Genomic DNA, 17,751 nt, shown 5'->3' with positions numbered 1-17,751 from the left:
CAGCCCGTGAACCAATGAAACACCATGTGTGACACGTGTCACTGAACATCAGCTCAGCTGTCTTCCTGCCAGTTATTCAGCTTTGGGTCAAGTCAAGTCAAGTCAAGTTTATTTATAAAGCACATTTAAAACAACGACGTTGACCAAAGTGCTGTACAAGATCTGTAACCCCAAGGACTATACTAAATAAAAATAAAAATATATAAATAAATAAATAAAATAATAAAATAAAAATAAATAAATAAAAACATTAAGAACAATAAATAACATAAGAAAATTAAAAATTAAAACGTTTAAAACAAGTACCATAAAATACCATAAAACAATCATCTAAAAGGAGGTAGCACTGCAGCCAAATGCCAAGGAAAAGAAATGTGTTTTTAATAGAGGTCAGTTATAGTTATAGTTATGTTATAGTTGAAAACAGGTAAAGGATGAGGTGAACTTTGTTCTGAAGATAACTCCTGATCTTTATCTGTCTATCACTGCATTTGAACCGTACACAGCCAAATGTGTTCCTCAGCTCCCTGCAGTGCCTTAACTAAGACAGTGATCGAGAGCTGCTCCAGAGTTTACTGCTTCTTTCTTTGCTAAGAATCCACCTTTTTGTTTTAGATATATTTATTGTGAATGCAAAACTCCAAAGCAAATGGAGAACATCCCCAACAGACATCTTACACCTTTGGCATTTGTCAGTGATAGTTTACTCAATCTGTATGGTGTATAATATATGAGGTTGAAGAATATTAAATTGAATTTGTCCGTGTTTAATAGATAATGTTTTCCCTTCCTTATCCCATATGGGGCCCACCTATGTGTGCTGGCACGGGACAATCATATTGGTGTATCCATCCCCAGGCTTCATCATATAAAAAGACATGAAAGAGGCAAAACCAGATAATTCCTGTATCATTTATAGCTCTGTACTCGGGGCTAACAGTGGCCGGACTGAGTGCAGATGTCCATAAGTTGTGGTCGTGGTACTTCAGCATCTATCTAGAGCTACAGAAGAGGAGTGAAAATGAAGGGAGTGGGTCAATATCAGTATAAAGTACCTTTTGGTGTCCTCATCAGAATCAATAAATTATTGTTAACATGTTTCAAAATAATGAAAATTTTAGGTATTATTATAACTGTGGATACACTGACACACACATCAGTACAAGAACAAGTTTCTTAAAATGAATTTCACTAATTTTATACCATTTTCTTTGGTCTGTTTTTGCTATGTCCCACACGCTGGTCTGCTCCTTTCAAGCAGTGTAATAAGGTATTAAATGGCACAAAATGAAAATACTTTTTAAATGTTCTTATTACTCTTACCAAATCCTTGGGTAAAACAAACCATTTTGATTTTTTTTTGTCTCTATTCTTATTATTTTATTTAACATTTTGTGCACGTCCCTAAAACTACTGTCCACCCTGTCATCATTGAGTAATTGCCCCTTTAAGAGACCAACTAATGAAATCAGTAACATCAACACCCTGAATCTGTCTTTCTTCAAGGAGGTTGAAACAACTGCGGCAGCTACAGTGAGCAGCTACACTTATATTTCCTTATTTTCATGTAATTATGTTGGTAGTTAGGTGTGGTCAACCTTAACATGTCCTCCCTGTCAGAGGAAAAGCTGATTAATAGAAAAAGTTTTCAGAAAGTTTAAATATATTTTGAAAACAGCATGTGGTCTCCTTCAATAACCAATAACTTTGGTAGCTGATGGTCCACCGTGTGCTTCTTAGATACTAAATTCATCCAAAAATGTCCACCCTGTCATTGTCCACCCTGTCACCAAACCCCACATGACAGGGTGGACTTTGTATTGTATAGTTGGGATTTTCTTTCATTTCTTTTACATATTTTGATGAGATGGTGATAATTTAAGAGTTCTTTGAACTTTTTTTTCTCAAATTAGGCTCATACTGCTAAAAAGGGTCAATCATTGGTGAGTGTTGTGTTGTCTTTTTAAAGCAATGAGTCCAGGTGGAGCAGAGACAGCACGGCAATATTGGGAACACCATGATGCTGCTCCAGACAGAGGACGAGATAAAGACAGAAACACTGGAAAGAAGAAGGGTCTCCCTGAGCTCAGTGAGACAGAGAAGGGGGCAAAATGGAAAAAAAAAGAGAGAGAGAGAGAGAGGAGTGTCCTGCTGCCTTAACTTGCTGTGGGAGAAATGCATCAGTACAACTGAGATTCTTTTTTCTTTTAAGTAACATCCTTGTTGCTACAAGATTCCTTCCATCCATCCATTCTCTTCCACTTATCCTGTTTGCGGGGGGGCTGGAGCCTATCCCAGATGACATAGGGTGAGAAGCAGGGTACACCCTGTACAGGTCTAACACAGAGAGACAGACAACCATTCACACCTTTGGCCAATTTAAAGTGACTAATTAACCGAACCCCAGTAACTGCATGTCTTTGGACTGTGGGAGGAAACCCATGCAGACACAGGGAGAGCATGCAAACTCCACACAGAGAGAGAGAGAGAGGTCAGGGCCAAAGTGGAATCAAACCCGGACCTTCTAGATGTCATTCTAACGGTGAGGCAGCAGTGCTAACCGCCACGCCACCGTGCTGCCCTCTGCAAGATTATGTTAGTCAAATGGCAACTGGACACAAGCAAAAAGTTAAGGTGTATTCAGTGATGTGTTCTTGGGAAAAAATCCTCGCTGACAAATGTCTTAATGCATATATACAAAAGTTTATTGCAAAGGAACAGACAGTGTCAAAACAGGCGCTTTCCTTTGCGACCTGGGAGAGGGTAAGTCTCTAATCGCCCTAGCTCCCCGAACAAAGAGATCACACAGATTATATAGAGGTGGTCAAAACCCCCATACTCCTAACTTTCCATATATGGTTAAGAAAACAACTTCAGCCTATATCTGAACATATGGTCATCCCTTATATGGAAGGCCAGAGACCTGCAAGAGGCCCTCTGCATTCTTCTTTCTTTGAGCTGAGGCCAAGCCTTCATGTTCAAGCTCATGTTACTTATTTTACACAAATTAATAAAGCCTAAGAGAAAGAGACCATATATGCATATATAGTTTAGCAGAGCAGTACAGACACCACACCAGGGAAACAGAATTGAGACAAATTTGACAGCATGGGAGAGAATACGGGATGGCACGAGTTCGCTAAAACAAGGAATCAAATATAAAATACAACTCGACACTAACAGAAACTTGGCTTCAAAAAAACATCAAGAACTTATATTACTAGAATGCTCATGGAAATAACATTATTACACTATATAATGGACAATCAATTTTGACTTAATGAGGTTTGGTTACATTTTATTTTAGTAACTGAATTTAATGTTAGTTATGAAACCAAAAGCAAAAGAACCAATCGAACAAAAACATCCGGCAAAAGTTGAGAAAGACCTTCCTGAAGGAGAAGAAAAACTTTCCAGGATCTGCCTGCTGGTGCATCAGTGAGGTGGAATTTTCACTGCAGTCTCCCATCAAGTACGTTTGAATAAAATGCAACAAAATAAAAGCTTCACACGAGTCTTCTGCTGCTCTTATGACGTGCCAATTCCAACCAAAAGTGCCACCAAAAAGCAAAGGTTCCCCAAGAAGAACAGACCGATCAGCAGCCCATCACCTTTTACCTGACAAAGCAATGCAAATTACAATAAAAATCCTCACAATGATCAATGATTATTTGCTTTCATATTTTTTCAACTTACCAATGCTGATTCCAGCTGTGCAGGAGCACTATCTAAAAACCCAGAGCAGAGAGAACATTTAGAAACTGGCACATAGCCGACAATCCAAAGAATATGTTTCAAGGCCACTGACCTTACCCCATACATCCAAATCTGAATTTTTTTTTTTACTTCAGTTTTGTTCAGTTTTATTTTGAATTATTTGTTTTGTCCTTGTAGTTTAAGTTATATTAAACTTAGTTTTAATCTTTCATTTAATTTCAATGTATTTATATTCATTTAAATACCATTTGAACCATTTTGAATCCAGCAATATGGAAACGAAATGCTTTTGGCTTAAAGTCAAAGGGTTTTACAAAAATTTACATGAACTATTTAGGAACTACAGAAGACAGCAAAAGTAGATGATGACAAAATTATTTCCATGGTTAAGAAAACGACTTCACAGCATCTAATTAAGTCAACCCACAGTGGGCTTGTCCACAGAAAACCCTCATTGGACACTCTGTGGGTTAGCCCTTGCAGACCCCACAGTAATTTTACCCCTCAGGGCACCATGTCAGTTTACTGTGAGCAAACCATAGTGGGCTTACCCATAAAAAAAACCCATATAGGTGCCTCAATGGGCAAAACTGCTATGAGCCCTGTGTGGACACACCCACATGTTTGCTGAGTGGGTACACTCCAGAACAGAAAGGCCAGGTTATTAATGTTTTCTGGCAAAGTCTAAAGAGCCTAACCAGTTCTATCTGGGTGTTATATCTTTGCAGAGATATAACCGAGCGTTCCTTGTACCAGAATAATGATAAAAGTATGGAGGAGGAGAGAAACAGCTCAGAATCTGAAGATTACCACATCATCTGCCAAACACAGAGGAGGCAATGCTGTGGCACAGTCATATATAGCTACCAATGGAACTGGGCCACTAGTGTTGTCACATTTGCACTCAGCAAGCTTCCTGTTCTACAGGAATATAACCAGAATCCAAGCAGCTGGGAGCCAGTCGAGTGGAGTCCCCTCGAGCTGAGCACATCGACAAAGACCTTTTCAGGCTGACGGCAACATGTTGGCAATCTGTCTGCATAATTAGAGAGTAAACCCTAGATAATCTCTGAGAGTGACTGCAGTCAGTCTAAGTCAGACTGCAACTGTTTGCAGAAAGTTTGCCTTCTGTCAGGTGACCTGCATTTTTACCTTGAGATCAAAAGTGGCTATGAATGTGTAACATCCTTAAACCTCAACCATTTAGTCACCAGAAGTTTCAATTGGTCACAGAATGGGGGTGGCTCAGGAGGGCAGGTCATCAACTAATCAGAAGGTTGGTGGTTCGATTCCTGGCTGGGCAAGATACTGAACCCCAAGTTGCTCTCTGATGCAACTGTTGGAGTGTGAATGTTAGATAGTAAGCACTTATTACTTACAGTAAGCTGTAGAAGGAAGTGCTTCTATGAATGTGAGAGAATGGGTGAATGAGGCATGTATTTTGAGTGCTCAGAGTAGAAAAGCGTTATATTAGAATTAGTCCATTTACCATTACAGAATGTGAAAAAATCCAATAAAACCAGTTTTTTTGTGTGTAGATGCAAGGAGGTTGCTGTCCTCTTTTGTGTGACTGAGCCATTAGCTTGCTCTGAATTAGGAGGTAAATTTGTCAAGCTTAGTGTTTCCAGTCTTGGATGTTTTTTTGGTTGAGATGATTTAAGCCAACCTGTAGTCTAATATAATCCAGTCATCCTCCTTTTTATGTACTCATTTCACATTTACTTACCCAAGACAATCATATGTCAACCAGTTACTGGAAGCATAATGAACAGGCCATTCTTACCTGCTACCCACAGATTTCTAAACATGCATTTAAATGTACATAACACTTTATGGATCACTGGGGGCTTTCTTTCTAATAGCATATGGTCTTTACCTTACAGAATAATGTGCACTGAGATGACTGTTGTTGTGATCCAGCACAATAAAAATAAAACTCAAGATGGAGTATCTTCAGTAGTGGCTTCAGACTCATGGACCCAGTTGTACCTTTAAATACTGGCTATAACTTAAAATAAATATACAGGGAAAATAAAACATAATGTGGCCACAACATGCTGCCAGAACAGCCTCAAGTTAGTCACTTTGTGTATTATCCCAAGACCTATTTTATTTCATCAGTCAACCTCTAGAAGCACTTTAAACATTTATGATTGTTATGATTGTTTTCTTCAGTCATTGAAATAAGGAAAAACAAAAGTTTACCTGTATGCTTAAATCTCCAGTCATGGACCTCCAACACGATGTAAAACAGAGCTTCCCAGCCAAGGAAGCCACCCATCACTTTCATTAGCCATTCATTAGTGCTGTCAATCAAGTCCAGGCCTGTAAATATGGCTGCCACTGTGTGACACACAGAAATGGGCATTTGAGGACTAGCAGCATGGGTCACAGTGTGTCTGCTGTTGAAAATGTTAGGGTTTCTGAAAGAGTGCCAAACAGCATCAGGTAAAACAAAAGCTTACCAGCAATAGCTTTTATTACCACTGCATTTAAAAAATGTGACCAGTTGAACAGATTCCTCCTATCAAAGAGAAGAGAATAAATATGAAATCATCAGCTGATGAAGTCCTTGTAAGAAATAAAACAGCACAGATCATTTGTTGAGCAGTAGGCAATACTTAGCTTTGAAGCACAAGGACAAGCACAGAGGCAACTGTCAGAGGCCATGAGAAGATCATTCGTAACCTGCTGTTTCTGTGCTATGCATCGTAAATTGTGACTGAAACTCTTCAAATACAGCATTCCTTTGTATGTATATATTTTTATACATTCTATTTTTTGTATATTTTATACATTGTTTATTTCTGTATATTTCTTGATTATACTAGATTATATATTTTAGAGAGTTTGATTTTCTGTTGCATGGCACTGAACAGGAGTGGCCCTCCAATCTCATTGTACATCCTGTATAATGACAATAAAGGCATTCTATTCTATTCTATTCTATTCTATTCTATTCTATTCTATTCTATTCTATTCCTTTGCAGATTACTTTACTCTGTTTATACCCCACTCTGCATTTGATCATTAGTTATTATTAATCTCTGGTTCTCTTCCACAGCATATCTTTTGTCCCGTCTCTCTCCCCTCAGCCCCAACCAGTCATGACAGATGGCTGCCCCTCTCTGAGCCTGATACTGCTGGAGGTTTCTTCCTGTTAAAAGGGAGTTTTTCCTTCCCACTGTTGCTTGCTCATAGGGTTCTGATTGTTGGGTCTTCTCTGTAATTATTGTATAAAGTATAAAGTATCTTGAGGTGACTGATTTTGTCATGTGGTGCTATATAAATAAAATTCCGTTCAATTCAATTATTTTCAATTCAACTAAATTGAGAGCTGCTCCATCTAAAGTGGGAAGGATGCTGTTTCTCCAAAATAAGATCAGGTTTTCCCCAGAAAGTTTCCCAGTTATCTATAAAGCCTGTGTCTTTTTCCGGACAGTTTTTGTCATTTTCTGGACAGTTTAAGGACAACATGTGAGTGCACATGTTATTACTGAGGAGGGGACCAGAGAAAAATACAGAGTCTAACATTGTTTTAGCAAAATTACACACATACTCAAAATTAATTTTAGTGGCCACTGATTGGTGCAACCGGATGTCATTACTGCCGACGTGAATTACAATCTTACCAAATCTACGTTTAGCCTGAGCCAGTTCCTTCAATGCTGCCTGCTCCGGCCCCTGGAAGACAACTATGGTTGCTGGTGTCTCTTGTTTCAGAGTCACCAATAATAAGAGTTTTATTCCTCAGCAGGTGTGTCGCCAGGTGGGGAAAAACAAATCGAAACATGAACGGGTTGGTGGTATACGGGGGGGTTTCTGTTTAGGGCTACACTTCCTCTAATTGCAAAGACATTTATGGGAGAATTATGATAAGAACTCTCAGAGGTTATCAATGACATTAATAACTAATTCTTTGAGTTGGTGGTGCATTTAGTCATTAAGCAGGTGCTGCCCCAGCCCTTTTGTTGATGGTGTTTTCAAAAGTTGTTGGCAGGCTAATATTGAATGTGTTTAACGTAATAGCCTGAACAGCCTACTCTTAAATGTAATAATAATAAACTGAACTCCAAGAACACAGATGGGTACATACAGCTGATGTTGTGGTCCACAGCGCAGCATAGCCCCTATAGGCTGGATGAATGAGAGGATCATAACCAGGCAGCCCAACACTGAATGTGCTCCCTGGAAACCAAACACATCAACACTAATATTCATGGGCATATTAATATCAGTCTGACAGCTGTTTAAACGTGTAACTGAAGAGAGTGTTTGAGGAACATCAACAGAACATTTGATTTTAAAGCGATGCATCATTTGGCTACAAGCCACAGAAAAAGTTGGCTGGCTAGCATTAATATTAATAAGAGTCACTTAATAATATCCTCCAGTATGCTGTCTCTGCCTTTGGTTTGTGTCATACAGAAATGCTTAGCAGTTACCTTGTCAATGCCATTGACTGCCAGGTGAACCTAAATAGTGTATAATTCTTATCACTGTGAGATTTCAGTGATAAGTACATTTTTTGAATGAAATGAAAAACAAAGTGGCAAACTGAGTGGCCACTCAAAGCAGACTCTGGGTCTAAAATACTGCACATCAAATGATACTGACAGTACCCTCCAATGAGCTGCAAACACCTTCTAGTGGTAAATGGATCAGTACTCAGATAGCACCTTTCTACTCAGGTTGAGCATTCAAAGCACTTCCTGCTGCGAGCGTCATTCATCCAGTCTCACACACACACATTCATATAGTGCTTTTATCTGTGCCTAAGGGTTCAGTATAGTGCCCAAGGATGCTACTTGCAGACTGAAGGAGCTGGGGATTGATCCACCAACCTTCTGATTGGTACCACCTGAGCGAAGGTAAAGCCTTCACAAATAACTGCAGTCAAAAGACAACAGCCAAAGTTATTATATGCCTCTTTCCTACCAAAGTAATAGCAGTGCAGGTTCCAGGACATCAGTGCCTGTGAGAGAAGCTAAACAAGAATAGTCCAATACTTTGCAGTCAGTAGATATCCAGTGCAATAATAAGCCAATATTGTAGGTCATTAACTTTTGTCTACTCCACAGTTTGTGTTTTGTCCTGTTGGTTGCTCATGGTGTCACTATGCTCCACAACCAGAAGCTGCAGATGACCGTCCTTCCTGAGCCTGGTTCTGTCAGGGCTAGCTGTGTGGCAGGGATCGAACCCCAGAGCGCAGGCTCGCTGAGCAGAACTGAACTTAAGGTGTGATATTTGGGAAGTGACAAGAAATAATAAACACAGCTATACTGGAGCTGCTCAGGTGCCAGAGCTAAATAACAATCTAAGGAGCAGGGAGACACACAGCATGGTAAACACAGACGACAACATGATAAGGAACCAAGGGAAAACACACACACTATATACACAGGAGATAACAAGGGAACAGGCAACAGGTGCGGGAATTCATGACAGGAAGGTCAAACTAAACACAGAACACTAGCGACGAGGACTGACAAAGTAAAACAGAAAACAACGGAGGACTGAGACTGAGACACAACACTGGGAATCAAACTAAATACAAACACACAGGCAAGGGACATGACACAGAGGGACAAACCCGACACTGGGGCACAGATGTGGGGAAGACAAGAACAAAGGGAGGCAGGAATGCAATAAAGGGAACCAACTAATAACAGGACTCAGAAAACTAATAATAAACAATAATAATAACAAACTAAGAATCAGAAGCTTAAACAAACTGGGAAACCAGAACCAAAGAGAACAAAACACAAACATTAAAATAAAACTGATCTGATCTGAATGGATTCAGCCCACAGGTTCTGCCTGCCACAGTTTATCCCTCAAAGGTATCTTAACTTTCTGAACCTGTTGAAATGTGGACTGGCTCTCAAAAGGCACTGAGTCTCTGCAGTAGCACCGACACCGGTGTAACCGAGAGTGAACTGAAACTCAAAGAAAATTTAAAAATAAGCAGAGCCCGTGGACTAACCCCGGCCCAGTCCTGAGCATACGAGAAAACGAGGATGAAAGCAATGCTTGTGGCCACTACCGTCACACTCATTGCTCCAACGTGGACCTGGAGGAACACAAAGAATACAACGTCATACTGAGCCAGCCAAACATACAGAATCAGCTGTTCCCAGATCAGATTAGGATTGGACCAAGCTGTCTTACAAATCTAACATATCTGAGATATAATACTTAATATTTTCTTAGTGTGTGTGTTTGCATCTGGAATATATGACTTTAAGTTTGTTAAATTATTTTCACAAGCTTTGGTTTTATGTGGAAAATACAGAACAGTACATGGTTTAGTCTGTGAGGTCTCACCACAAACCAGACATCTTTGTCGCACAGTTTCCCTCCCTTGACCATTTTTTTCAGATATCGGGCTACCATCATTCCCAGTGATCCTGTGGTCATCCAGGCTATCAGCATCAGTGATCCTGAAAGACAGTTTAATGTTGGAATTCTCTCCACTTCTCTTGGTTTTAGGAGTTCAGTTTCTTTCCATGGTCCCAGCACATTGTCTGTGTATATGTCAACTGACTATAAATAACTGGAAGCATTTGACAGCAACCTTGGACCAAAATAGTGAAGCAACTGTATACGTTGCCATTCTTAGAGGTAAGTCATTAGGAGGACTACAGCATAGAAACATTATTATGGCTTCCAAATTGTATAAAACTGTTTTTAAACATTTGTAGATTATGTCACAAATGACTGTTTACAAATGAAGTCTCCTGAAATCGTCCCTAAAGGAAAGAGTTATTACCAAGAGATCACCGATCTAATGTGTCCAAACCAATCCATTAAAAAAACCCCACATGGACACACACACCTGGCTGTGCAGGATCTTACCGTGAGCTTTTATGATTGGAGGACATGCACCTTTTCCCACAACCAGAGGTTTAGAAATGTCGATCTTGTCAGTGCTGCTGAAGGCGTCCGAATGGATTTGGATTTGTCCTGTAGGAAAGATGTTTCAAAGCTTATATGTATGTATGTGTAAGCTATACAGGTGCACACTTGGCACACTAACATTTCCCACACTATGTAACCCTTTTAAATGTTACAGAATAAGCTGTGACTAAGTTCCCACATGTGAGGCTCTGTTTCAGCTGTTATGTTCCCCCGTGCGTGCTCACAGAGGTACTCCCTGCCGGTCTGATGGGAGAAATTAAAAATGGGCTTCATCACTCACGAACACATACACGTTAATGGTCTGACACTGAAGTTCATGTGAAAGAGAGAGAAACACATCCGGAAAAAAGGAAGAAAGAAAAACCTGACCTGTCAGCCAAGATGAGAAACTCAGTAATGAAAGCTCAGAGACTGCATGGCCAAAGTGTGAAAGGCATCAATTTAATGGGCATTTAATATGTTCAGCTAATGGATTAGACTCAGTCTGTAATTTACCATTTAGATACAAGCTTAGGATTCCTTATGATGTAATTATTTTTAGGAAAAGAACGTGTTTCTTTTTCATAAACTGGGAGGGACATAAATGTTGGCACTATTGGAAGATGAAGCACAGTGAGAGCCTGCAGAAATGTTCCAAATAAGTATTATTTACTGGAGTAAAATTGTGCTAATTTGTTCAGAGCACAGTGCTTAAATTTGATCACCTTTAAATAAGCTCCTAAATTTAGAGAGTGCTGGCACCTTCACACCATGCAGCCTGAGTTTGGTCACTTATCTAGTAGGTATTAATATATCCATCACTCCTCCCTTTGTTCACAACAGAACCCATCTTACCAGGCTTCCACAGTGGCTTCATGTGTCAGATATGGAGGTTGCCTGAGGCTTTCAGGCTTTGAGCTTCACTTGTAGAAAACCAATTGTTATGGTTGATCTGATTAGTTGAGTTAGACAAATAGTTAACTGCTTATTAGATCATCTGAAAGTGTCCTTTCTATAAAGATTGTCTGGTTCGGTGTAACGAACCATCAGGTGTATCCAGTTACCAGAGCTGCTGCGTCCGTGGGCAAACAACAGGAAGTAGGTTTGATTGAAACCAGAAGTCCTCTGAGTAGAAACTGTGTTTGTGGAAGTGAAGGAACAGCTGATGACATTGTCCCGCTTTGACGCAGTAATATTATAAACGTTCCCCTGTTGGATACACACAGAAAAAAAAATCTCAGACATAACTTTTATAATAAACTGGAATTCACAAAAAATACATGTGCAGTTTGTTTTTTGCAAGCTCAGCAACAGCACGTTAAATATTTTATTAAACAGAAACATTCTGGCCTTATAGAGATCAGAGAAACGCTTCAGTACCAGAGGGAGGATCAGTGGAGCTTTTTGTCCTGTTGAAAACGCGTGCTGCACTCCCACCAGTCCATTACTGTCTGTGCCACAAATATAAATATCATCATTTCCCTGAGGAAAGACAAAAAGAAGAATGAATTTGCATGCTTTTAACACAAGTGAATATTTTTTAACCATTTGTTATGGGGCAAAAAAATCCAAACTTGCTGATATTAGACAAAAGGCTGTTTTGAACAACAACACAGCTCAAAATCATATTCTGGGCTCTTGAAAACAGAGAACCAGATTCGGTTCATCAGTTGGAGAGCACTGCTGTGCCACGGCAGTCAAGTCTGATGTTAATTCAAGCCAAAACTTGATATTCTTTCTGAAGTTGCTACTGTAAGAGCAGTTATTCAGTCAAAGATATCACAAAAAAATCATTCACTGTGATATGTCTGTGTGATATGCCATTGTCATCCAGGTCATAGTATTCTCTGAAGCTTGAAAGAGGCAACTGCACTTCTTCTTGTTTCTTGAAGACGTTTCACCTCTCATCTGAAAGGTTTCTTCAGTTCTCAAACCCCAGTGGACGTAGTCCCCTGGAGGTGGTTGTAATCCTCTGTTGTTCATGTGCCAAAGTGTGAAAGGAGGCGTGGGTCATTACAGTCACTGGTTTCAGATGAAACCAATTTGGGACTTCGCTCCATTCTTCCATGTGACCTACTGAGGTTACTGGAACAATGGAGGGGTTGAGACGTCTGGGAAGGGAGCTCAGGTTCACACTGTAAGCGGGGAAAGTCGGTGATGTAATCCACCTCCTCTGTTCAAAGATGGTTGCTCACAGTGGACATAGATTCACTGTGATGTAAACAGCTTTCATGTGTCTTGTGAAATGTGGCCAAGACCAAAATACTGACCAACTATAATCCAACATTTCTGCCATTTTCCTTTGCAAGGTAAAAATATATAGAATATATACTCAATGGGATCTGTGCACAATAATAAATAATTATTGGATCATCTGCTGAGTTTGTAAGTTTGCTCACTTATAAAGAAATGGACAGTCTCTCATTTTTATACTAATTTCATTTTAATGGAGAGAATTGTACATTGATTTGTGTGTCAACCCAGCCAGAATTCTGTGTGCCCACGTAGCACACAGATTACAATCAGTCAGTTACAGATCCTCCTGACCTCAACACATGCTTATAGAGCACACCTGTTCACAGAATTAGTTTCTGTGAACAGGAGCTGCCAAAGGACCTCAGGTCTGTAGACCTGCACAAGGCTGGAATGGGCTACAAGACCACCAGCAAGAAGCTTGATAAGAAGGTGACAGCTGTTGGAGGGATTATTTGGAAATGGAAGAAATATTAAATGATCATCAGTCACCCTCGGTCTCCATGCATGATCCTCATGGGGTGAGGATGATCATGAGAAAGGTGGTGGACCCACAGACTATAAACCAAACAGAATGCACAACCTCGCTTTGGGCTGGTTTGCAAGTGATGTCACCCCCCTAAAGTGCCACCATCTTGTTTTGTCCACACACATTATTTAATTCTTTTCCAAGAGCATGGGAAAAGATACATTTTTCTCAATGACATGCAAATCAAACTTTTATGTGAAGTGTGTTTTTGCCAAGGTCCTCTCCCCACTGTTTCTGTTTCGTCCTTCTGAGGTTCTGTCACTGGTGGATTTCTCCTGTGTTTGCGTATGGGTTTGATCCTTAGTTTGTTATAGTTATTTCACTCCTGTTTCTCTTTGTTCTTCTTGTCTTTCCCGCGTCTCCGCGTTCCAGTGTCAGTGTTGTCCGTCTCATGTGTTCTATATTTAGTTGTATTCCCTGTGTGGTGTCAGGTCTGCGTGTGTATCATGTTTGGTCTCTTCCTGTTTTATTTTGACAGTCTCCAGTTCCAACTAACTAAATCTGTCCATCCTGTGATCATTCAGTGTGTTAGATGTATGAGGTCTCAGAAAGTGGAGCCACACATAGACAAGATGGGAATTAAAATACATGAACTGTGAGGTAAGTAAAAACAACGATATTATTTATAAAGCAATATTCCAATCAGTTTTAAAGCAGGGAATTGTGGTTCCCATTTTGCTTTGCTCACAAAGTTTGTAGGTGCTGTTAAACACGTGCATCACAATTATTGTTGTAACAGAAATTTATCTTTACCATGATCCGATCGTCAGAGAATCCAAAAGAGACGTATCCTTCAAAGGGACCGGTCATCTCATAGCGGACAGCTGCACCACCGGGTAACAACGTGGCTGACATGAAATAACAGGCAGCACTGACTGCAGGGTCACAGTTTGAAGGCCGACTGAAGCACACTTTGGTGACTCCACAGTCAGCACTAGAGATGGATCCAGCTGAGTTCTGGAGACACACACACGCACACACACCTGAGCCACAGTCTCCCCCAGGATGAGATGAGGTGCAGAATATAGATGGGAGATGGTGGACTGCCATCAACCTCAAAGCCAATGAACACTTTCAAATCAGCCTGATGATTGAGCCACAAGAACTGCTGGGTTTGTAGTTTGGTACCTACTTTCAAACTGTGTCTGAAACAGTGTTACTTACAGCAAGTGGTGACGGTTGTATATTGCCATTGCCAGTATTGTGTGTTGTTGTTGTTGGTGTACTAGTGGAACTGGGTGTACTGGAGGCACCTGTAGATCCAACAGCACTGCCATTGGTGAAGGTCAGGACAGGGCTTGTGACGTCAACCCAAAAGGTCTGGTAATTCCGCACAAAGGATGCACTGCAGGGACAACAAAACCATTGTGAACTGAGGTATACCAAATATCTACTATTTCAAACTCTACACAGCAAGAGGCCTGGGCCAAGGTGGAATATGAGGGTTATGAAATGTGCTTCTGAGCAAGGCAGCAGGAGAGAATTAATAGACTTTACTGGAACTGAACGGCTTTCATGTCTCCTGATGGTTCTGATCTCCACGTCACCTGAATGTAGTTGCTCCTAAAGCGTGACGTGTGGGATACAGCTGAGTTCTGGAGACACACACACACAAACACACACACACACACACACACACACACACACACACACACACACACACACACACACACACACACACACACACACACACACACACACACACACACACACACACACAGATTACGAATATACTGTATATCTTCTTATTTTCTCATTTTACAGTCTCAGTATTGGTCCTGAACTGTGTACTTATTGCTAACAAGCTACACAAAGACTGTGTATACATGGTGTAAGTACTGCATTTTGGGCATTTCACTATTTTATAGAAGTCAAGCATTGAATGTTTTAACAGTTTTCCATCTATTTTACATGAGTTGTAGAACTTGTGCACACAACGATGAATGAGCAGCTGAATTTCATATTTAATCGTAATAAGTGGACAAACCTTTTTTTGTCTCTTAAATTTAGATAACACAAAAAAATGGAGAACACCAGACTGCTCTGTCACTGCTCTATCACTGCTCTATCACTGCTCTGTCACTGCTCTATCACTGCTCTATCACTGCTCTATCACTGCTCTGTCACTGCTCTATCACTGCTCTGTCACTGCTCTATCACTGCTCTATCACTGCTCTATCACTGCTCTGTCACTGCTCTATCACTGCTCTATCACTGCTCTATCACTGCTCTGTCACTGCTCTATCACTGCTCTATCACTGCTCTGTCACTGCTCTATCACTGCTCTATCACTGCTCTATCACTGCTCTATCACTGCTCTGTCACTGCTCTATCACTGCTCTATCACTGCTCTATCACTGCTCTGTCACTGCTCTATCACTGCTCTATCACTGCTCTATCACTGCTCTGTCACTGCTCTGTCACTGGCATTAAACTAACAGAGGTGAGGTGTATCATATGATAGTGTCCATAGTGTCAACAGCACCTTTCTATTATAGGAGCTCTTATTGTGTCTACTGTAATCAGCTGAGAATATGTCTGTTTTCTACACTTCATTAACTACAGTGGAACAAAGACCATCAAGCAAACATGTAAAAGTACACATCACAGTAGCGAGTGAGACTGTGAGGGTGCTGCCTGCTGTACAGAGAGAGGGGAAACTCACAGGTTTTTGGCTGCAGCTGAGGAGTTGAGCAGCCCCTGCTGGTATGGCAAAGGAACCCACAGGAGTCTGGCTTCCCACTTCTCTAGCCTCTAACAGGAAACCAGTGAATAGCGTGGAGGCCGGGCCCAGGAGCTCAACTTGGAATCATGGAAAACCAAAAATTTAGTCCAGGGTTCCCATCCATGAAAATCCTACTGACAGTGAATTTTGACATTAGGATACTTCATCCAACACAGACGTTGGAGGAATGTAAGTGGTGGTGTTGATGGTTCTGTCAGTGTGATTATACAAAACAAGATGTTTAGTGACACTGGTGCAGAGCTGAGCACATAATGAACTGAAGAAATGCATTATGGTAAAAATCATTTACATAAATGGGAGCGCTCAGATTTTATATATTATATTTATTCTTTTTATTTATTCTTGTTTTTGTTCTGCTGTCCCTTTGCTGTTTGCAACACTGTAAATTTCCCACAATGTGGGACAAATAAAGGATTATCTTATCTTAACAGTCTGTTTAATCTTAATCTTATCTGTTTGTATTTCATTTGTATTTTTAAGCTTTACTGTCTTAGAAGCAAACCAGTTACATCCCAAATTGTCCATGAAAATATTCCACAAGAGTGAAGAAAATGTTTTCCCTCTTTTTGGTACAGACTTTAGGAGACAGCATTCTTTTCAGGGATATTTGTATCCTGGTGCTTTATAATTAGAACATTGTATCAAAGCTTCACTATCCAGTTTTACTTTACAAATGTAACTAGTTTAACTTGTGACATTATTGCTCTTCCCACACACTTTGCTGTGATGTGAGGACGGTGAGCGCCACAGCTGCACCATCCTCTCCATCCTGTGTGCACTCAGCTGCTCCTGGATTCATTCTGAGCAGATTACAGCAGATTTTAACTGGCAGTGTTTTTATCAGATTTAATAGCTCACCTTTGACATCCTCTCCCAGGTTGTAGCTCCTTTGCCCTGTAGTGACAGTGAAGGGTGACGGTGCTGTCTGCGGGCTAGCCCCGGAGTGACTGGGTCGCATGTCTCCACAGCTGTCCGTAACCAGCCCCGAGGGGTAGCCCCGGACCAGCGGACCGGTACACACCAGCAGCAATACAACAAGGTCTGCTGCAGAGAAACCATCACTTTCCAGGCGACTCATTATTGCAGTGTGTGCCAAACACTGAGCGTGAGGAACACAACACCGTCGGCCCTCTGGAGACTAAAGTGGGAGTGCCAGTGTCATCTTCAGTGTCATCTTCATGACTTCACCATGACTTGGCAGATTTTCAGGATTTTTTTGGTAACTTAGTAGCAATAAGAGTCTCTGTTTGGCTCTCTCATGGATACAGCTATTTCATGTTCTCTTTTCACACTTATTTTTATTTTACTTTGAATATTTTACTTCCTTATAAGTAAGTAAAATATGAGCTAAAGTATTTCAAACAAGATCACTTTTTATTTCAATTTTTACACTTTCAAAAACTGGAAAAAGTAAAAAGGCTTAGAGCAGTGGTCTAAACACTGACAAATATGGTCAGTGTTTAGAATATTGGAATAGTTTAGGGTTTAAAGTTCATGTAGCATCTCCATGATGGTGGGATGGATGAGGCACGGCTGCACAGCTAAAGGGGGAGTGCTGGACATTCACGCCGTTCCAAGGTGACCTAAAAGAGGACATTATTGAAAA

The 17,751-nt window shown here is 40.5% G+C and overlaps 1 protein-coding gene across 1 annotated transcript; it reads right to left on the bottom strand.

Moving 5' to 3' along the window:
- Nucleotides 1-3,528: 3,528 nt before the first annotated feature.
- LOC115790092 (putative ferric-chelate reductase 1) lies at nucleotides 3,529-17,223 on the bottom strand. Its single transcript, XM_030743765.1, has 15 exons — nucleotides 17,004-17,223; nucleotides 16,065-16,201; nucleotides 14,897-14,994; nucleotides 14,564-14,744; nucleotides 14,153-14,356; nucleotides 11,998-12,099; nucleotides 11,682-11,826; nucleotides 10,576-10,683; nucleotides 10,045-10,160; nucleotides 9,704-9,790; nucleotides 7,814-7,905; nucleotides 6,183-6,241; nucleotides 5,923-6,060; nucleotides 3,697-3,728; nucleotides 3,529-3,618 (listed from the first exon to the last, which is right to left on the bottom strand). The coding sequence occupies exons 1-15, from the start codon at nucleotides 17,221-17,223 to the stop codon at nucleotides 3,529-3,531; spliced, it is 1,809 nt and encodes a 602-aa protein (XP_030599625.1).
- Nucleotides 17,224-17,751: the final 528 nt, after the last annotated feature.

The sequence above is a fragment of the Archocentrus centrarchus genome, chromosome 1 (assembly GCF_007364275.1).
Source record: "Archocentrus centrarchus isolate MPI-CPG fArcCen1 chromosome 1, fArcCen1, whole genome shotgun sequence".
In the NCBI taxonomy this organism is placed as follows: Eukaryota; Metazoa; Chordata; class Actinopteri; order Cichliformes; family Cichlidae; genus Archocentrus; species Archocentrus centrarchus.
This window is presented reverse-complemented; position numbering and strand designations above follow the sequence as displayed.